Raw genomic sequence first — 22,337 nt, forward strand, 5'->3', positions numbered from 1 at the left:
TTTAGCCTTGTAGCATGTCTTTTGACGTAGTACTGTACATATCTGACAGCCAATAAAGGTATTTAAAACATGGCGGCGGCGTGGGACGGACAAGACGTCCGAAACAGACAACACGTAACGCGCGGATCAGAAAACGAATTTGCTCTTTCAACTATTGCACGAGGTGGCACGGTAGCCGACTGGTTAGAGCGTCCGCCTCGCAGTTCTGAGGACCGGCGCGAATGCCGCCTTCACTCGTTACCATGGCAAGGACGGCAACAATGGATTGCGCCGCGTGTATTATGAGAAAAAAACGGGGGGAAATGTGTGTTGGTGGTCACCGGAGCTCGGGAGAGGACTTTCATTCAAGGATGGCTTGAGATACGGTCACGTACTTCTAATACCAAGCAGGCAACAAAACTTCACGTAGCCTAGCAAGTTAGTGCTAACACTAACGGTTGTACGTAAACATGCCGACGTTCTGTCGAACCATGCTCTAAAGCATAGGTGTTAAACTCAAGGCCTGGGGGTCAGAGGCGGCCCGCCACATCATTTTATGTGGCCCGTGAAAGCAAATCATGTGCGTCAACGTCCGAGATTCTTGCTAAAACCTGTACCAAAATTCCAAATTGTCATATGTAAAAATTAGTTCGACACCCCTGCTCTAAAGTTTCAGTGTGTGTGAAGTAATTTAATTACAATAAAGTAATTTAATTACAGTAAGTTAGCACCCGGTATTTCTGTCATGTTGTAATGATGGTTTGACCTGACTGATTGGAATAGATGACCTGACTAGAGAATACTTTTGAAGATACCCAGTATACAGTACACAATTACGTACAGTCATTGAACGAGTCATTTAAAAGAGACATTGCTCCATCTTGTGATCGGATCAAATTTTGAAACTCGCTAATCGGCTAATCCTAATTTACATACATTGAGGCGAGGATGATCTGTGACCTTCTTAAATATTGGAATGTCGTGGACAGTATATCAGGGGGAGATTTCAATGTGAGGGTGCTGTGGCAGAGTCGTGCTCCACTGCATTTGTGTCACGATCGTCATGATCACAAAATTCTGGAGGCAGACCAATATCAATATGCAACACTTTTTCTATAAATCTCTGCCAGTGTTTACATTTTCAAATGACAACAATTGTACAACATTCGTAGAAAATCCCAATGTCCCGTCACTGGTGTGCTCGTTACAGAACAGGCCCGCAGGCTACTCACGTGGTCCTTGGGGGCTACCTGGTGCCCGGGGGCTCCGTGTTGGTCAGAAGCAATAAACACCAGTCACTCATTCTACTCAAGCATTTGCAGCAGCACACGTGCACACGCGTGCGCACGTATGCACACACACACTTGCACACGCATGCACTCGCACACACGTGCACACACGCAAACACACGCATACTGTACACACACACACGCGCAGGTCTCGGCAACTCAATTCCGCCCCCGTTCGGCACGCCGCCGTGCCTTCCGCGATGCGGCGGCCACGGAGCGCCGCTGCGGGATTTCGCCCCCGCCCTTCGGTTCTATTTTGGGCTTTCTCCTTCATCGTTATCATCAACTGCGACCCTTCTAAATGAGACCCTGATGCTCAGTGTCCATCTCACGCGGGCCTTTGGATTAAGACGTGTGGCCCGCGTGCGCACACACACGCATACACACTCGAAGACACGCGCACACACCAGCCGCAGCGCTAGTTAATCTCATTTACGGATCCGGCCGACGATCATTCCCAGGCAGGCGTTTCAAGGCGTGCACCTAAAAATAGCAGCGCTGTTCTCCCAACGACAACCCCCGCCCCCCTCTTAGTATAGCATCACCCGGGACGACTGAAGACATTTTTCGAAGGCAACTATTGTTTTTGTCCTCACCGCTGATATTTCAGGTTTGTTACATCACACTCTGTGCTCGCTTCCAGGAAATGTCAGCGGTGCTTCCCCAAGTGAGGGGGCCAAAAATAATCTCAATTTCACCTAAAAATACGCCAGAAATATTGAAGCTCTTGTAGAGTAGGAATATTTTGACGGTCTTTCAACCCGAAGGCATCACGATAAAGTTGAAGTTGATGAAATTCTCCTGTCTACCGTACAGAAACTTTCCACCATTCATCAAAAGGACGTCACTGTATCTTGGAAAAAAAATCAAACCTAAGCATGACATAAGGCTCAAAACTTTGTGCCTTTTCTGGCGCCGCATAACGACGATTGCCCCCGTGTCTCCAATGGCCGTCACGTCCCAAAATGCAACGAAAAGGCTGCACTGCATTGTGGGAGCTGGCAGTAACCACAGTGAACGGAAAACATTACTGCATCCGAAAAGGCTAAGACGCTACACAGCGATTTGCTAGCGAACCCACTCTTATGTCATCATCAGAAATGGTCTTTTCACCTATTTCTAGATTGCACAGTATTTATTTTCAACCACACGCCGATCCAAAAAAAGGTCAATATAACGTCGTGCCGCAGCTGGAACGGATTAATTACATTGCTATTCATTTCAATAGGAAACATTACCTCGATTTACAAACGTTTGGAGGCCACGGAACAAATTGAATTCGTAAGCCGAGGTTCCACTGTATTTCAATTGTAAATATACCCTGGCCTAAAACAAACCATTCCTGCATCCGTTTTCGACACCTCTTGTCCTCATCATGAGCTTGAGTCGATTCCAGCTGACTTTGGGAGAGACACCAGTCAATTGCAGCCTAAATAATCCACAAGAAGGACTTCATGAACTATTTTAACACTAACCTTGATACGGAAAATTCTGAAGACAAGAGCGAAATGAAGCTAACCCCCCCACCAAGCGCGTGCGGGCGGGCGGCAGCGACAACTTGGTCAACTCTCTGGACCTGAAGTGGGAGACCAACATCAACTCCGTCCTCAAATAGGCCCAGCAGAGGATGGAGGAAGCACGGCCTGCCGCCGCGGGAGCTGCTGAGGCAATTCGACACAGCGGTCATCGAATCGGTCCCGTGTGCATCCATCACAGTCTGGTTCGGTGCTGCCACAACAAAGGACAAACGACGACTGCAACGGACAATCAGAACCGCCGGGAAAATCGGCGGCACCCCCCGACCCACCCTTGAGGACTTCAACGCTGCCAGAATTAAGACGAGCAGGCAAAATCCTTTTGGACCCTCCGAATCCTGGTCAGCACCTCTTCCAGCGCATTCCCTCAGGTAGGCGCTATCGAACATTGCAAACTAGAACAAGCAGACATTCCGACAGCTTCTTCCCTCTTGCCATCAACTTTCCAAACAGTTAACTTACAATTCCATTGTTTTGATGTCTCAAAAGTAGTTTTTTTGTCCAAATGCCTGTCTGTTGTCTCCAACTACCAGAGAAACAATTCCTTGAGTGTTTCTGACATACTTGGCAAATAAAGATGATTCTGATTCTGATTCCGAACTGACTCACCGTGAAGCTGTTGTTGGCGTTCTTGGTACTGGACTCCGCAACGCTGGCGTCCGATAGGTCCACCTCGTCAAAGATAAGAGACTGCGGGAAAGGTGGAGACCGGGGTTAGCGTCTACTTTCTTACTCCTGGCATTGAGCTTCACATTTTTAGCGGGCAGCGACGATGATGAGACAAACGTCTTATCATGGGTAAAGCAAGGCAGACCTGGAATGGAGTGTGCATGAAAGCATTTTACGTCTGCATTTTGCCCACCAAAACCAAACACAACAACAGACGGCTTTGTGTTGGAGGCGCAAGATGGCACCTCTAATGGCAATCGCACCTTCTCAAAGGGTGTCATGTGCTTTTTTAAAAATAGATGCCCTGCAGAACCAAGTGTCTCCGCTGTGGTTCTGAGCAAAAAGAACCCATTTGCGCAACGTCCGGTCCACCAGTCAAATAACGAAAGGCTTGCCAAGGCTGGGCAATGGCCTCAAATGTATTGGACTCAATGGAAGAACAAGGAGACTTGAGAGGTTCACTGTGGCCCCCATTCCACACAAAACAATCAAAGCCACGAACTTTGGGTTGCAAAATGGTACGTGAGAACATATACTATTTGCAGCCCAATGAAAACCATGCATCTGCATAGCGCATGTTTCTGTTTTGCTATTTTATCAGGAAAACTACAATGGCAGTTAGCAGAGCACAGACCTCCACCGAGTCCATCTGAAAAATCATTGACGTGCTGTGCCCACGAAGCAAGAAAATATATTCCTCGAACAAAATGCGGTGGCTCTATCCTCGGCTTGCGTGCCAACGCTCTCTAGAGCTTTGGAACTCGCCCCAAAACGGAAAGTGATTTGTCCCAAAACGCAACCGAGACTTTTGGGACTGAAGATCGGTTTTAGGGGCGCTAGGACAATAAAACTTCGCCATAAACACATACTACCAAAGATGTTGGGGTGGAGGCTTGGCAAGTTTTTAAAATAGGCCTAGCGACGCCATTGTAGTAAATGTCTTTTGTTTTACACAAGATGGCTTCAAGAGCTACCAAAGATGACAATATCTCATGTTTAGGCTTCGGTCGTTCTGACATATATCACATCACACATGTCTAAATGAATGATTTGACCTATGTAACTGTCTGAAGACAGAGCAACGTTTGAACAAGTTGGGGTTAAAACCGTGACGTCATCAGCACGTATATACGGCAGCACACACAAGTCGGTCACGTGAACTTCTGCATCGACTTGATCGCTCCCAAATTTTGTGTTCTATTTTTATCGGATAGTGAAAGCAAAATGTTACAGGTACTTCTTGGCCCTTGTGTCAGCCCACGAAATGTTTTCATGGAAATGAGTTGCCATGTGCATTCCAATTGATAATTTCTTTGTTTGTTTTTTCGTTTTTTAAAAGAATGCAACAAAAAGACAGTTGAACTTCATTAACATACTGTATTAGTAATTCCATATTGGGGTTCTTAGTTTTGGTTTTTGGCTGCCTTTATTTGCCCCTGAGGCCTAGCAGCAAGACCTCAGACACTGCGGGTGCACCGAGCCTCCTTCCGCAAAAGCCCCAAAACACCCGGTGCTACGTTTCATCGGAGACGGTCTGCTTCCTGCGGCCGTGTGACGGGGCTGTAGGGCGTCGAAAGGCTGCGAAAGGGTTGAAGGCAGAGCGACCGGCACATACTGTACAGTACGGTACAGTACCATTGCTCCAAATGAGAGCAAACGACGCAGACCTTGTAAGCGATAACTGACTTGTTTCCATCGGGCAGGAAATGAGCTCGACCACATAATAGCGCGACTACAAATGTTTTCTTTGTGGCCGCTGCGGCAAAATGTACGCAATGCCTGCCAAGGACATGCTGGCGAGCGCGAACATGGACTGTATTTGGCCGAATGGCTGACGTTCGATAAGGGGGTGTCCAAAGTGTCCATCGGGGCAGCGGATGATGGGCGACGAGCAGAACAATTCTGTCATGTGCGGTGCGAGTGCGTGCGTGCGTATGCGTGTGTTGGCCAAAGAGTGCCAACCCAAACATCCGGTTCCGCTTTTGGCTGGCACACGGTTGGGTCATATTTAAGTGTATTTGTGTGAATTTCATGGCTTTTTACAGTTCCTTTGACACACACACACGCGTGGACCCACACTAATAACACGCGCACACGCACAAAACACTGTCTTGAGGGAAGCTGTAATGAAAGCTGACAGCAACACTGGGCAAAGGAAAAGCGTTCCAAACCCTCTACTTGCACGCTGTGCAAAAGTCTTAGGCCAAGCGAGAATGAACACACAGTACGTGTACAGTATGCATATACTGGAACTGCAATGGCAATCCCAGAGGACGGGTGAATGGCGTCTGGAACGCACGGTCATGGACCTGCGAAGGTCCGGCGTATGCAACGGAAGATGACGAGCGACATAGTGCACAAACAATGGAAGCCTTTTTTCCTTTTAGCCGATAATTATTCATTTGTGCGATCAAACCTGGAATTAGAGCTCGACTGATACCGGACTTATGGGCCAAGTAGTAGTATTGAAGATATCCAGTATAATGAATATGAAGCATTTTGAGGCTGAATAATCCATAAACATTGTAGTTACTGGTCATGTATTAAAAAAATAAATAAATATATATATATAAAGGCTGTCACGATCGAATCTGTTTAGAATCGCTTATCCTATAGATAGATATTTCACCACCAAAATTTTCAAAGAAAATTGTTTTTTTTATGACTAACATGCATTGTGTTGTCCCTTCTGTCCTTAAACTACACATATTGGAACTGAGTGTATGGTATAAAACTAAATCGGCCATTGCCAAACGGTTGCGATTAGCATTAGCGCACTAGTGATTACCAGTTTAGGCTTTAAAATAAATAAATAAATAACTACCATTCAGCTCACTCATCAATCATTTTATATGTACATTACACATCTAATAGTGTCGTAGTAATGATGTCATCTATCCATCTACTTTTAGGTCTTCGCCGTGGTCGCTTTGTTTCCAGTGGTATCCAATTGATAGTTTCTGTGGTCCACCTAACCCTAACCCTAATATATATATATATATATATATATATATATATATATGCAAAACGTGTGTAAATTTAATGAGTGACTTGTCACGTTTTGCAAAATGTGTTTTTTGTTTATGCATGCATAAAAGTTGGTGCAGAAAAACGTTGTATCCAAATTTTTTAACATATGACTCTTAAGTCATTTGTAGAGGTACAAACATTGATGGATTAGTCAACAACTAATCGATTATCAAATTACTATTTTGATAAGCGATTAATCTTTTAGAGACGTTGTTGAACTTGAATTATCCAAATCCTCCGAATTTCAGCCTCTCAACACTAAATATTCTCAAATTTCTGTGATGAAAGCAGACTGATTTTGAATCAAAATAAGAAATTTGCAAACATCTGATTTTGCTTTGTAAAACAACCATCAAGATTGTTGCCGATTTTCTGACATCATACAGACCAAAACACCAGTAACAGAATTGTGATCAATTCATGTTGGTGCATTTTCTGCACTTTCAATATAAAATGATGTCCTGTTTTTGAATAAAGGGAAGGAAATTCCATCCATTTTCTGAGCCGCTTATCCTCACAAGGGTCGCGGGAGTGCTGGAGCCTATCCCAGCTTAAATGTTTCATTTGATCCATTTCATTGATAAATAGCAAAAAAATCATCAACAGATGAATTGATTATTCATCGTTGGTTGAAGCTGTAGTCGATTCATTAAAAGAATCTAACTTTATATTTGTCTATTTGATGTTTCTGCAGGAACAAAAAGTTCTTGAAGAAAAATGTTACTCGAAAATACTGTAGTGCACTACTTCGAACAAATTGTTTTTATCATATGACTTCCTACTAAATGTTGAGCCGTTGAAAGTCAATGAGAGACATCAAGTATGGCATAGTTTGGGTTTGATGTTTTTGGGTTTACGCACGGTCACTGAGGCCGTACAGAAAACAACAAAAAAGAAGGCCGCTGTCTCGGTGCGCCCGTGGCGCCAAAATGAAGCGTGCCGCCGTTCGAAGTGCCAATAATCCTCGTCCGGCTCGTTCGTTAGCTAGCTGGCGAGTTGCTTTCTTAATCAAAGTCATGGATCCGCCGTTTCGCTGTCACACTTTGCTTATGCGGGCTGGCCGTCGCTGCGTGGTCCCCGAGGCCACCCCAGTCCAAGCGGGCCTTTCACATCCACATCAACTCGAGTATTGCACTTGAGCTGAATTACGACGAAGGGCAGCGCCGCGTGTCATTGAGGCACTTCGTCACGCTTTTCCATTCATTCATTCATTCATTTTCCATTCCGCTTCTCCTCACGAGGGTCGCGGGCGTGCCGGAGCCTATCCCAGCTATCTTCGGGCGAGAGGCGGGGTACGCCCCGAACCGGTCGCCAGCCAATCGCAGGGCACACAGAAACAAACAACCATTGGCACTCACATTCACACCTATGGGCAATTTAGAGTCTCCAATTCATGCATGTTTTTGGGCTGTGGGAGGAAAGAAAGCGGAGTGCCCGGAGAAAAGCCACGCAGGCACGTGGAGAACATGGAAACTCCACACAGGCGGGGCCGGGATTTGAACCCCGGTCCTCAGAACGGTGAGGCAGATGTACTCACCGGTCGTCCACCGTGCCGCTTCTTTTTTAATCTGTTATAATTAGCGGACATCTGAAATGATTGTACCGTTTTCAGATTCCGCCCCCGTCTTCTTCTTCTTCTTTTCCTTTGGTCTTGTCCCGTACGGGGTGGGCACCGCGTGTCATCCTTTTCCATGTAAGCCTGTAAGTCTCCTGCATCCTCCTCTCCAACACCAAGTGCCCTCACGACATCCATCAGCCTTCTCGTTGGTCTTCCTCTCGCTCTCTTGCCTGGCAGCTCCATCCTCATCATCCTTCGACCATTATCCTCACTCTCTCTCTCCTCTGGATGTGTCCAAACCATCCGAGTCGGCTCTCTCGAACTTTTGTCTCCAAAACATGGAACCTTGGCTGTCCCTCTGATGAGCTCATTTCTAACCCTATCCAACCTGCTGACTCCTCCACGTCTTCATTTGCTCTGCTTCCTGTCGTCTCTTCAGTGCCACCCACCGTCTCTAATCCGTACATCATGGCTGGCCTGGCCGCTGTCTTATAAACTTTGCCCTTCATCCTAGCTGAGACTCGCACCTGACACCTTCCTCCACCCGTTCCCACATGCTTGGAAAGTAAATGATTTTTTTCCCCCCCTTTTTGCTGATCCCAAAAATGCAGCCCCGACTGAGAACTGTCACAAAATGTGGCGGCAAACTTTTGATGATTTCCTACTAAATGCTGAAAGTCCAAGAGTGACGTGCTGTTTATGGCAAACTGCTGTTGTGGCCTTTTACGCACACATACTTTGCCAGTTTGTGCGTAACAATGTTGCTCAAAAATAGTGCAGTTCTACAAAATACAGTGCTTTGCTTTTGGTAAGATTTCCTACTTAAAGCCGTAGTTTCAAGTCGAGGAGTGACATCAAGATGTCGGGCAGAATGACGGGTTTTTGTCTTTTTATGCCCGCATACGCAGTCCAAGCAGAAAACTCTTGCTGGAAAATAGTCCAATTCGAAGAAAATACAGCGCACTCCCAGCTAAATGTTGACCCACGTTAAGTTCATGCGTGATGTATCAGCCGGGCTCTAAGTGGCTCTTGGCACAAAAGGGATGCATTCAAGTCACTTAAGCAGCGAGTAAGACCGCGTGACGTCACCGTACGGCACGACCGCATCTCTATGGGACCGAACTGCGCTGACCCGAATTCTCACTAGGCCCTCCTCGGATCCGCTGGCGCCCAGAGGCGGGGGTGAGCGCCGCGCGCCAGTCCAGCACACCGCCAGAGCTCGCCAGCAGACCCGGCTCCGCAACGCCCGGCGCGGCGCTCGCTCTTGTCGGCGGGCCGACGCGCTGCCGGACTGGCGCACGCACCCGGGTGCAGGTGGTCGTGGGGGCGGGGCGAGTTCAAAGTAAAAGGAAGGGAAAAAATAACAATAGAGTGAGGTGACGTTTTAGTCAGTGTAATTTATCACAAATTATGTCACGTAATTTATAGGAGTATCAATGAATCACGTAGTATACACTGAATATACACAAAAGAACACATTCAAAATAAACACGAATTCATTCAAAATGATCTCATTGTGATGAAAAACTAAGAAATGGCTCTAACATAAATGAGCATTCAAATGAATCAAATAAAAAATATCAATTCATTAAAATACATGGGAAATGATCTCAAATCAAATCAAATATCCCAGCCTCCACTCATCCGGCTGGCTCTGCTTTATTCAAAACAATTTCAAAGAAATGTGCACAATCATAAAAATAGTAAATAAAACCGATTTGATGAGGTGATCAGTTCTCCACATCTAAAAGTGCATGGAACTACTGTGATTGGTGAACGCAAGTACAGTAATGCGATGTGTGCATCTAATTCATGTCAAAGCTGAATAATTGGAAAACAGAAGGTAAATGAAGCGGTGTTCATTCTTTAATACCACTTTATGATGATTTTTTGCAATGAAGGTTAGAATGTTCATGCTTCTCCTGATATTTATAGGGAAACATCAACATCATGTCCAGAATGTTGCTCTTAAAATTGGAATTTCCAAATGTGGACTATACAGCAATGTGTCACGCGGGAGCAGAAGCGGGTGTTCATCTAAAAATAACATCCATTGGGGATGTTTGGTTTTTTAGAAAAGGTTGAACTAGTATCAGACTAAACAGGCGGTTGAAAGTTATTTATGACAACAATAAAGATAGTATGTGGGCCGAAGATGTGGAAAATGCTGTTCTTGTTGGTGAGCCTGAATCTGTTCTGTGCTCATTCGAAGGTGCTGCGAGTGCTAAAATAAACTGTACTCTACATACTGTATACTCATGTACAGTAAATTCATGTTTTTTCCTGTTCCGAAAATGGAATCGAATATACATAAAATGGACCTTCCAAAACACTTTTGCAACATTTGCATTCTCTATTGTACGAAGGGTTGTTTGAATAGGAGTTTGACGTTTAACTCGTGCACGCGGACGTTACCTTGGCGTCTTTGGCGTAGTAGAGAGTTCGGCCTCTCAGCTTGAAGTAACGCTTCTTCCACCGCTGGAAGGAGCTGGTCTGTTTCAGCAACAATCCTTCCTTTATGCTCGTCTGCAGGAGGGGAGGGGCGGGGGGGGGGGGGGGGGGGGGGGGGAAAGCGGTTTTAATGCTCCCAAATGGAGCAAATCTGTCTTAAAGTGAATCATGCAATACTCTGATACGAAATGTAGTGCAGCCAAGCGGAGACTGCGGAGTACAATGCTGCAGCGGGCGCAGCATTTTTGGTCATTTCTCGCCATTAAAAGCAATGAGCAACCAGCTCAAGTCTTGTAAAAAGGCGGAGGTGCACAGGTTATTCCTCGGTTAAAAGGAGGAACACCAAAAACATCATCGGCTTCTTCTTCTGCTAACTAAAGGCACTAAGCGACAAACGTCAAAAGCCATCATCACGTTTATTAGCGTCTTCCGTGTCGGAAGGCGTCGGCGGTTGCTTGAGCTGCAAACAGACGCCAAACTTCCACGATGGCCACAAGACGAGGTCCCATCCTCGTCTCTGACACTCTACGCCAGGGGTGTCAAACTCTTTTTTGTCTCGGGCCGCATTGTAGTTATCAGAATCAGAATCATCTTTATTTGCCAAGTATGTCCAAAACACACAAGGAATTTGTCTCCGGTCGTTGGAGCCGCTCTAGTACGACAGACAGTCAATTTACAGAACACTTTGGGGACATAAAGACGTTGACAAAAAACAATTGTGCAAAAAGATGCAGAGTCCTCTCGCACTCATATTGCAATAGTCCGGTGCAATGACCATTGTGCAAAGGGTTGCACAACCGCAAATGTTACAGATACTCCTCAATCAGTGTGCAAATGGAGCAGATGCTACTCTGGCATGAGAGGCCAGTATATGCAAATAGTGCAGCGTGGCGAGACGACCACAGTGCGTGCACCAGTCATACATAATTGGCCCCACAGAAATGTAACAACGAACTCAAGTCAAAAAATTGCCAGCATGTTGTAATGGAATTGTAGGTTAGCTGTTTAAGAAGTTGATTGCAAGAGGGAACAGGCTGTTGGAATGTCTACTAGTTCTAGTTTGCATTGATCGGTATGATTTCCCTCAGAAGGCCGTTAGAACAGTGAAACCATATAAATGTTGAATCACCAAAACATATTATTACCATTACACAACAAATTGAGGGATAACTAGTCTTGAAATCAGAAGACAAGGATCATAGTTTGTTCAAGTATTGTTTGAGTTACTGTAGAAGAAGGGTTCGGTAACAGAAAAATGTCAATCTCAACATTATTGTTTATTATTATGACGATTTAGAATTTGGGTACACATTTTAGCAAAAATCTCGGAAGTTGACGAGCAATATTTGCTTTCGCGGGCCACGTCAAATGACGTGGCGGGCCGCATCTGGCCCCTGGGCCTTGAGTTTGACACCTATGTTCTACGCGCTGCAAAGGCACGCACGAGGAAAGCATAAAACACGCACGGTGGCTCAGGCACACACACACACTCACGCACGCGCGCACACACGCACAGACACACACACAGGCTATTTATAGCGCAGGAAGGCTGTTCTTGGAGGGGGAATTACAAACAGACGCAGGCCTGAAGCTGACATCCTGCCCACCAGCTGTGTCAACTTCGACACAGAAACGCTGCACTGGAACACAAGCAGACGCACGAGCGGCCGGCGCGGACCGAGGAGCACTCAACAGGGGCGGCGTGCGGAAATCACCACCGTGAACTTCAGCGAGATTCTGTTGTTTTGATTAAACGACAAAGGGGTTTGGCCAGCTCAGTCACGTCTCACGGGAAAAGATTGCCCGGGCTGCGGTGGAACGTGTAGAAAAGAGTTTCTGGACAGCCACCATTGCTTTCAACGCAACAGGACGGGAGAAGTCAGTCTCGGGAGTCAATAATTATTCTTAAGAAAGCAAAAACCCTGTCTGTTTTAAAGGGCAACTTTTTTTACCAATGTTCTTCCTTCGATTAACTTCCCACACAAAAACAAGAAATTGGATTTTGGGATAATATCTCGGAATCAGTATTTTAAGTCACAAGAGCATCCCAGACAGAGAGAGCGTCGTGATTGGTGCAGATTGTAATGGACATGTTGGTGAAGGAAACAGGGGTGATGAAGAAGTAATGGGTAACTATGGCATCCAGGAAAGAAACTTGCAGGGGCAGATGGTGGTAGACTTTGCAAAAAGGATGGAAATGGCTGTAGTGAACACTTTTGTCCGGAAGAGGCAGGAACATCGAGTGACCTGCAAGAGCGGAGGTTGAGGCACGCAGGTGGATTACATCTTGTGCAGACGATGTCATCTGAAGGAGGTTACAGACTGTAAGGCGGTGGTAGGGGACAGTGTGGCTACACAGCATAGGATGGTGGTGTGTAAGATGACGGGAGAGCTGGCTGAGACAGGCTCTCGTTGGACAGGAGCAGCTTTCAGAAGACTGGACCACGACAGTCAAGGTGATCAGTGAGACAGGCAGGAGAGTACTTGGTGTATCTTCTGGCAGGAAAGGAGAGAAGGAGACTTGGTGGTGGAACCTCACAGTACAGGAAATCATACAAGGAAAAAGGTTAGCTAAGAAGAAGTGGGAAACTGAGAGGACCGAGGAGAGGCGAAAGGAATACATTGAGATGCGACACGGGGCAAAGGTAGAGGTGGCAAAAGCCAAACAAGAGGCATATGATGACATGTATGCCAGGTCGGACACTAAAGAAGGAGAAAATGAGCTATACGGGTTGGCTTGACAGAAGGATAGAGATGGGAAGGATGTGCAGCAGGTTAGGGTGATTAAGGATAGAGATGGAAAGGTGTTGACTGGTGCCAGTAGTGCACTGGATAGATGGAAAGAATACTTTGAGGAGTTGATAAATGAGGAAAATGAGAGAGAAGGAAGATTAGAAGAGGCAAGAGTGGTGGACCAGGAAGTGGCAATGATTAGTAAGGGGGATGTTAGAAAGGCATTAAAGAGGATGAAAAATGGAAAGGCAGTTGGTCCTGATGACATTCCTGAGGAGGTATGGAAGCATTTAGGAGAAGTGGCTGTGGAGTTTTTGACCAGCTTGTTCAACAGAATTCTAGCGGGTGAGAAGATGCCTGAGGAACGGAGGAAAAGTGTGCCGGTGTCCATTTTTAAGAACAAGGGTGATGTGCAGAGCTGTGGGAAATATAGAGGAATAAAGGGGATGGCCCACACAATGACGTTATGGGCAAGACTAGTGGAGGCTAGACTCAGGACAGAAGTGAGTATTTGCGAGCAACAGTATGGTTTCATGCCTAGAAAGAATACCACAGATGCATTATTTGCCTTGAGGATGTTGATGGAAAAGTACAGAGAAGGTCAGAAGGAGCTACATGGTGTCTTTGTGGATCAGGGATCCGGGATCCGCCCTGAGCCCCTTCCTGTTTGCAGTGGTGATGGATAGGCTGACAGATGAGGTTAGACTGGAATCCCCGTGGATCATGATGTTTGCAGATGACATTGTGATCTGCAGTGAAAGCAGGGAGCAGGTGGAGGAACAGTTAGAAAGATGGAGGATGCAGCACTGGAAAGCAGAGGAATGAAGATAAGCCAAAGTAAAACAGAATATATGTGCATGAATGAGAGGGGTGGTGGGGGAAGAGTGAGGCTACAGGGTGAAGAGAGAGCAAGGGCGGAAATGAAGATGTTGAGGTTCGCTCTCGGAGTGACCAGGTTGGATCAAATTAGAAATGAGCTCATCAGAGGGACAGCAAAGGTGCGATGTTTTGGAAACAAAGTTAGAAAGAGCAGACTTGGATGGTTCGGACACGTCCAGAGGAGAAATAGTGAGTATATTGGTAGAAGGATGACGAAGATGGAGCTGCCAGGCAAGAGAGCGAGAGGAAGACCAAAGAGAAGGTCGATGGATGTCGTGAAGGGAAGACATGAGGGCAGTTGGTGTGCGAGAGGAGGATGCAGGAGATAGGCTGACATGGAAAAGGAGGACGCGCCGACAAGCCCAAAGGAAAAGAAGAAGTATGATAAGTCAAAAGCTATCTTCTTCAAACTCTCAGTAGTAACTTTATTTTATTTATTTTTTGTATTTTTACCAGTGGTCACTCATATTCAACCTACCCATATTAACAAATTCTACTGATTTTGAATGAATCAAAGCAGCTCGAGTAAAATGTTAAATTAGTAATTTGTCACTATTACAAATGACACCTGATGATAATTGTAAAAATTCCATTAATTACCTGACCTATACATTACCTTCTCATTACCAGAAAGTATTTTGAGGTCATATGCAGAACTATTCAACGTTTTGGTAAATATTCGACTGATTTCAGACAACCAAAGTAGCTTTCTGGAGAGGTCAATGATTTCATGGCTGATCATGGATTATCTTCACAAAACAGAACTGCATATGATTTTCAACAAATCTCCCTCGTAGGTTGCAACAGCATCTCTTCGCTCAAGTGCTGAAAGGCACTTGAGCTGATGTTGTCTTGTTTTGACAGAAAGAAAGAGAAAACAGTGGAACGCTTGTCAGCCAATGTTATGGTAATTCCCCTGCTGTTTTCCATGAACACTGCTGATGGCCAAATTCCTGGATTAAGGTGAAATACCTCCGATGCGGACTTCCCTATAAGGCTGCCTTTGCCGCTGGATCGCGAGCGCAATCAAAGCAGGACTGAGACGCTCTCGTGGCATGTGAAGTCATCGCCCAATTTAGGGCCAATGAAAAATGCTGGAAATCTAAATCTGTTTTTAAAGAGATGCTCCATGAGTCTTCTCATGAATTCAACCGTCCAATCAGCTGGTTGGAGGGTAAAACGCAAGGCCTAATGGCAGAAAAATATTCTTCAAAAGTCGCGCAGGAACTTGGAAAAGTGTCATCAGCTCAGTTAGGATCTGAAGGACTGCATCCCCATGTGTGTTTTGCTTTTTCATGTGATCATGAAACGGTCAAATATGGCCCAAAATAAGAGGTTTACAATGACTTGAATTCTTGCAGCCCCAGAACAGAAAATTGAACATATCGCAAACCGTCTGGCGAGTCCCGACCGAGTGGTCCACATTATTCTGACCTGGCTGCTCAGTACAATACCGAGTCAACAATAAATAAACATTATTAATTGGGCATCTGCACGTTTTTGATGCAACTGCATCTCGGCGCTTCTCACACGGCGGACACTCCGTCGCGGCACAAAGTAGTCGTCGGCTATACGCAGACAATCGAAGAATGGAATGCACGGCGCAAACTTCAGCGTACGCCGTACTTTATTGTCGTGCTTCCTCCCTCCCTGCGCACATCAGCACTTCTCATTCGATTGTTTTTCTGTTTTCATATTGAGGGAGGTGTTGCGGGCACGTCCCCGCGACCCGAAAGAAAATAGGTGGATGGATGGATGTTTTCGCATTGACAGTGGTTCTGATAATAATAATAATAATAATAATAATAATAATAATAATAATAATACAGGTATTATTTAGAAAGCGCTTTTCTAGACACTCAATGACACTTAACGGTACAGGGTTAAAAGCAGAAAAAAAAACAGGCATACATGATATATATATATATATATATATATATATATATATATATATATATATATATATATATATATATATGACACAGATGCATAAAATACAAGGTAGAATCGAGGCCAATTTTCAAAAGAGGAGTTTCGTTGAGGGTTTTGAAGGGGGACAGAGTGGTGCAGTGACAGATGTGTTCCAGCGGGAGGGAGAAGGAAGCCTGTGTCGCATCAGAGGAACGGAGGAGCGGCAAGGAGGGTGGCGGCGGAGCTGCACTGAGCTCGGACGCTGCCAAGTTACGGAGGGCTTCGTAGGCGAGGCATTCGATGTGTCGGGGGACAGGAATACGAAGACCCAGTTTTTCAAGGACGGGAGTAACAGGATCACAGGAGCAGGTGTGAGTGACGACGGAGCTTCACTTCATTTATGCACTTGGAAGACGGCACAAATGTGTTAAGCTTTGATATTGAACTGAAATTTTACATTGAATGAAAAATAATCTCCTTTTTTAAAAGCTTTTACCTGAATCGTCTCCAGTCAACTCAGATGACATTTCAAATGTAATGGGGGAATTTGGGGGAGAACCTCAAAACTGAAAAATGGTGGTGTTTGGATTTTGGTTGCTTTTCTGTGCTGCCACCACAGAAGGGAAGCAGCAATGGCGAAACGAGAACCACGGAACCAGAAGTGTTTGTGCAACATGGCTACGTAGCACGTGTCTCGGTGCTGGCTGCTCGGGCCAAAATAACCTCCCGTTCAGGACAAGAGCGGACTCGGTTTCGGATGAAGATTTGCCAGACGGTTGGTCCTCTCTTTATCCCGGTTGAGTCGACAATTGCAAGAAAAGAAGTAGACAGATTCAAGTGTGTTTACATTTTACAATTAACAGTGGTTGACATGTTTTACACTTGTGATGAAAATATGAAACGTTACTTTCATTAATTGTCCGTTTTATGATGGTGGCAGTTTGACACCAGAACAAATATTTCTGTTTGCATTTCCTTTGAGAAAAACAGTTCGGTTTGAAAGTATGACTACATTTCGACTGTCCGGAGAGTAAAACTACACCGGCGACTGAACGTCACCTCAGGTCACATTGACTCGATCGCACGTGACATGAACGGGAGGCGCAGTCCTACCTATTCGCGCTGTACAACTGGACAAAACCACGTCTATTCAAGTCCAATACATAGAAATGTATCATGAGAAATAGTGACATGCATAGCAGTTGAAAAAAATAAACCCTTATTTGCCACCAGGGTCCAAAACCTTTCGTCCTGACCTGTCAGAGCCGCACAAAGCACTTTAGCTCTAATTGGATGTTCTATTTTCCCCCTTTGTCCCTCCTCGGCCTCCATAGTTCCCTTCCTTGTCTACATCTCCTTCCTGTTGCCAAGTAGGTCAGAAGCGATCTTTAAATAGCGCCGCTGCTCTCCTCCGTCCGCTGGCCCGCTCTTCAGCTAAATTGTCCTGTTGCGGGAAAAAAAAACGAGTAACCCGAGTGCCGCGCATCTTCCGCCCACACACCGCCTGGCCACCGGCGGCCCAACAACTGCGACACGCACACTCGCGCTTGCACACAAACAAGCTGACACAATGGACAAAGGCAGCAGCCGTTCAAATGGCTTCAGCGGCTGCGGTCGGTCGACGGAAGGCTCATCGGAGCAGAGAAGGCTCGTGTTCCTTTCGACAAGACGCAGACCGTCGGTTTCACGAGGTCGTTGCATACACAGGACTTGACCGTGGACGGACTTCATATTGGCCCAGCCACGGTCAACAACAGACTCCATTACGCTAACGGTCCCCACCGTCTTACCCTAAAGCGAGCGAGCGCTGCGTGCCGAGCCAATTACGAATCCCTGTGGAGCCGACCTGATTAATGGGTTTGCTTTAAGAAAAAACTCCAATCCTAATCTAGCCGCTCATCTCCCAGTAGGGAAAAACAGAGCAGAGGCTGTTAACAACTGCCTTCGAATCCCGATCGCTGACAACATCCTGAAACATCAAACTGATAACTCGTATTAGGAAAGCCTACAGGAGCTGAACAACCAGACCAGTATGCTCTTGGTGCCTCCTTTCTGGGAAGACTTTCCACAAAATGTTGGTGTGAGTATTTCAGAGTTTTGCCAAGAATGCAATTGTCCAAAATGGCATTGTAGCATGAACTAGCACTTCCTTGAGGGATTCATCCATTGCCGTCCAAGACTTTTGGTCATAGCTAGTATGCTTCAGTATTGATACAAAGCATCAACTCTCGGTACTGGCTATCCATGACAATTTTTCGGTATTTCCCCCTTCCCATGTACTGCCAGCCCCGCCAATGGAAACCACCTATTGAACATGTACAACATACGGCACGGGTATTTTTTTACCTGAATATCAGACTGAAAATGTGTCACCAGATTCAAAAACATTATGTATGCTTGATATGCGTGTCTTCTTCAGATATACAGTATCGATATTCTTATGTATTGTGTGATGTTTTCTCCCACTATTTGTGATACTACTGATATCATTGGTAAAATCCTGATAATGTTGTAACATCAATTATTCTGCCATTCCCACCCCATGTGTCTTTCCAGTGACTGAATGAGAAAATTAAGATTGCTCAGAATTGTTGCATCGAAGCTGCAACAGAAGAAGAACTATATCTATATTTCTTCTTGATACCCCTCTTCTGACTATGACTGACAAGTGTAGTGTGGACTCTATGAAATAATTATGGAAAGCATCATGTTTGCTTCCACAAACCATAAAACAAAAAAAAAACGAAGTATCAAAACGTTTGAAGAGGAGTAGTCACATGAAAGAGCAGTTGTCTCATTAATGAGCATAAGGAAGCTTGAGTTGCAGAGTGTCAAAGAGAGCTCCCTGTTAACTAATATCGCAGGGAGCCTGCGGGCCTCTGGGATAATAAATGCCAGGACCCACAGTACACAAATGCAGACTCGAGCTAGCGACAGTTACGTAGATTGACGTAAACATCCCCGCCTCAAATCACATCCTGTCCATTTTTCCAGGCAACTGTATACGAGGCCGCAACTGTGACAAAGAAGACAGCTGACTCATCCGTCCCTCAGATTACTGGCGGCGTGGAGGAGATGAGTCCCGCTCATCATTCCATGCAGTTAAGAGTCCATTATGCCTCCATTGTGGACTCATTTGGTTGGCGACAATGCTGTATTTGTCTTTTCGAGCTCCCCACTAAATATCCTCAATCCTCTCACTTTTGTAAGGCATCTCCTGTGGCTCTCTACGCATACTGTAACCTCCCCACTGGAACACATTGGAACTGCGTACCCTGCACTCCCACGACATGCTCAAATGTCACAACGGTGATGAGAAAATTACAGCAGTGTCGCTGCGAGGCGATAATTCCTCTGTCGCCGATGTCCTTTGGGCAACTTTGTATGTGTGCGTGTGACAAGCAGCTACTTGGCTTTGCCAGCAATTTACCCGCAATTACCTCAATCAGATTCCCAACCAGCTTCGGAAGGAGTCGTGCCTTGCAGAAAAAAGTGAATTGCATTACACTACTACTTCGAAGAAGGGTGAGCAGCTGCCATATTTCCGCATGCAGCGTTGTGAGGACCGAAGATGTCTTTGCTCAGATTCAAGCTCGTGAGCTTGTGCATCCGCCAAAACCAACACTACTGAGCCAGCAAGCAGGTCGCTTACACTTTTGTACGGTACAATGTTTTTTTGTATTTCTATGCCAACAGCTGAGAAATTAACCAAAAAGTAGCGCACTACTTTCTGCCGCCCCTTCCATTGAGATGCATCAAATGCAGTAGACAGAGCTATTGCAAGAAACCAACCGGTTCCCGAAGAGAAGATCGAGTACTTAGTTCACCGCACTGAATCCATCCCGAGGGAGTAGTGGGCAATCGCCATGCAATGCCCAGGGACCAGCTCTCGATCTCAGGGTTTCCCACATATACACTTAGAATATAAATATGATACAAATATGAACTATTATTGGGGGGTTGTAAACATCGATGTGCAAAAAGAGTTACCCCTGCTCCCCCCAACGCGCCCGCCCGGGCCAGCCGAGGGGTGCCCACCACCGCAAATAGATTCCGCTCCGGTGGGAAACACTGAATCTTGTGTATCTTGGTCAAGGGACTTGGCTTGAAATTAAACACCGCCTGAAGGGGAAACCAGAATAACCAGAGAAAGCTCACAACAGCGCAGGAAGAACACACACAGAACCCAGAAACTTTGTCCCCATTCTTAGTGGTTGACCAAACTCAACAACTATCCAATCTGGATTATTCAATTATTTTTTTCAGCGCAAGCCCAGTCCTTCTCCCCCATGTGTGTTTGGGTATGTCCTCAGTGTGCGGTTAGGTGCCATATTCATCAAATATACAGCTACGTTTGTTGTTGGCATGTAACACATCACTGATGAGAAGTGGGCAGAAACAATCGGAATGCCTGCAGATTAAATCCAACTCATTGGTGAAGAGAACATGCCGGAAATGAAGCGTACGTTTTTGTTTGCTGGTAAGAAAACCCACATAGGCATGGTGGGGAACGTGCAAACAAATACATAAAGATGAGTGTAATGTGGATAAACAACTGGGGGAAAAACGTTGTTTTCCTTCTTGCATAAACAATGGCTTTGTAGTAATCTCAAAATTGGAACCAAATGTCGCCACAGACAAGACATATCAAAATGAGTTGAGGAGCCCTACGGCGGCATGTGTTCCCATTCGCCCCAACCAGTTGTCTTCATGACGCCATCAGCAGCTACCAAGGACATGGTTCTCTACGGCAACCAAAGAAGCGGAAGATGGACGTGCAGTGGACGGCGGCATGGGAAAAGTCCACACGTGCATGTGCACTAACAACACACACGCACGCACACATGCTGTCCAGAGCTGTGCAAACAATTCAGTGGAACAACACTCTCGAGAGCGTACGGACACATGATCCATTAGCAACTGTCAGCATACACACGCGCACCTAAAACAACCCCACTGACCCACACGGCACGAACTTTGTGTTAGCATAGCGTGCTAAGCAGCAGAAGCCTTTTAGACCGCCTTCTTAGCACCGGCGCGCAGATGAAATCATTTCTGGGATCTGTGCCAGCCTGTGCAATGAAAGTCATCCGTGCGGCGTGCATCGGGATTCGTACCATGTTCGCTGTGACAAGCATCGCCCTCGACTTCGCAGGCGACAGGGGAGAATTTCAACGTGGGGCAGAAATATCGAAAAATATAACAACGGAGAAAAAAAAAATCATCGCAAAAAGGGTAACCTTTGAAGCTGCACAATTTGGAATTTGACCAAAGGTTTTGGGGGGAAATACGCAGTCGTGCAAGATGTCAAGCGCACGGCAATTCGGCGAACATAAAGTGCAAAGTCAACGCTGTTGGGCGGAATCCTCACATCGCCAAAACTATTATTGTTCAGGAAATTGAACCAAACATATGCCCTTTTTTTAGTTATAGTATTAAAAAGGACGACACCGTCTGTGCATCTTTTTTTATTCCAGACGCAAAACTGAATATGCGCTCCCTCGGATGTTGAATAATGTAAATGGGAGTGGAGCGGTCAATAATTAAGTGGATCCTTTGGCGTGGGAGTGCGGCGCGCCGTTGCAGTCTTGAAGGCAACTGGGCCAAGGAGGCTTAGGTGACAGCGTGGAAGAACGAGCGACGCATCCGCTTACCAACGCCTGCACGTCACACATGGAGCAGATATTATATTATACATACTGAAATATGAACATAAATGCAGTATAGGTCAGGCGGCACGGTGGACGACCTGTGGAGTTTGCATGTTCTCCCCGTGCCCGCGTGGCTTTTCTCCGGGTACTCCGCTTTCCTCCCACATCCCAACAGCATGCGTGGTCGGTTAAATGAAGACTGCAAATTGCCCGTCGGTGTGAATGTGAGCGCAAATGGTTGTTTGTCTACATGTGCCCTGTGATTGGCTGCCGACCAGTTGAGGGTGTAGCCCGCCTCTCGCCCAGAGTCAGCACTCCCGCGGCCCGCGTGGGGAGAAGCGCTACGGAAAATGGATGGATGGACATATTATACCTCCGCCGTATAAGCACACAACTTCACAACGGACGCAGTATAATACAAACCCGTAATAAAGCCTTTTCATCATTGTAATAAATAATCCCATGATTATGACGAGACATTTTCGGAAAATAAATCCTGCACGATGACCTTTCACACTGAGATTTTCCCACGGAAACCGTTGATTCCGCTGAATACGTGACATTCACGGGCCACAACATGAAGTATATCTGCACAGAAATGAGATTCTACCCAAATGCATCTGTCCTTTACACAGAAAGTAAACACACAAAT

At 45.9% G+C, this 22,337-nt stretch overlaps 1 protein-coding gene across 5 annotated transcripts in view; it reads right to left on the reverse strand.

Moving 5' to 3' along the window:
- dgkh (diacylglycerol kinase, eta) overlaps positions 1-22,337 on the reverse strand; it is a 58,577-nt gene that overhangs the window by 34,917 nt on the left and 1,323 nt on the right. For all 5 annotated transcript variants that reach the window (XM_061691248.1, XM_061691245.1, XM_061691244.1 and 2 more), the window contains exons 3-4: positions 10,476-10,586; positions 3,413-3,493 (exon numbers count right to left, since the gene is read on the reverse strand). In XM_061691248.1, coding sequence (XP_061547232.1) covers positions 3,413-3,493; positions 10,476-10,586 — 192 coding nt within the window. The remainder of the gene's footprint in view (positions 1-3,412; positions 3,494-10,475; positions 10,587-22,337) is intronic.

The sequence above is a fragment of the Phycodurus eques genome, chromosome 12 (genome assembly GCF_024500275.1).
Source record: "Phycodurus eques isolate BA_2022a chromosome 12, UOR_Pequ_1.1, whole genome shotgun sequence".
NCBI classification, from domain to species: Eukaryota; Metazoa; Chordata; class Actinopteri; order Syngnathiformes; family Syngnathidae; genus Phycodurus; species Phycodurus eques.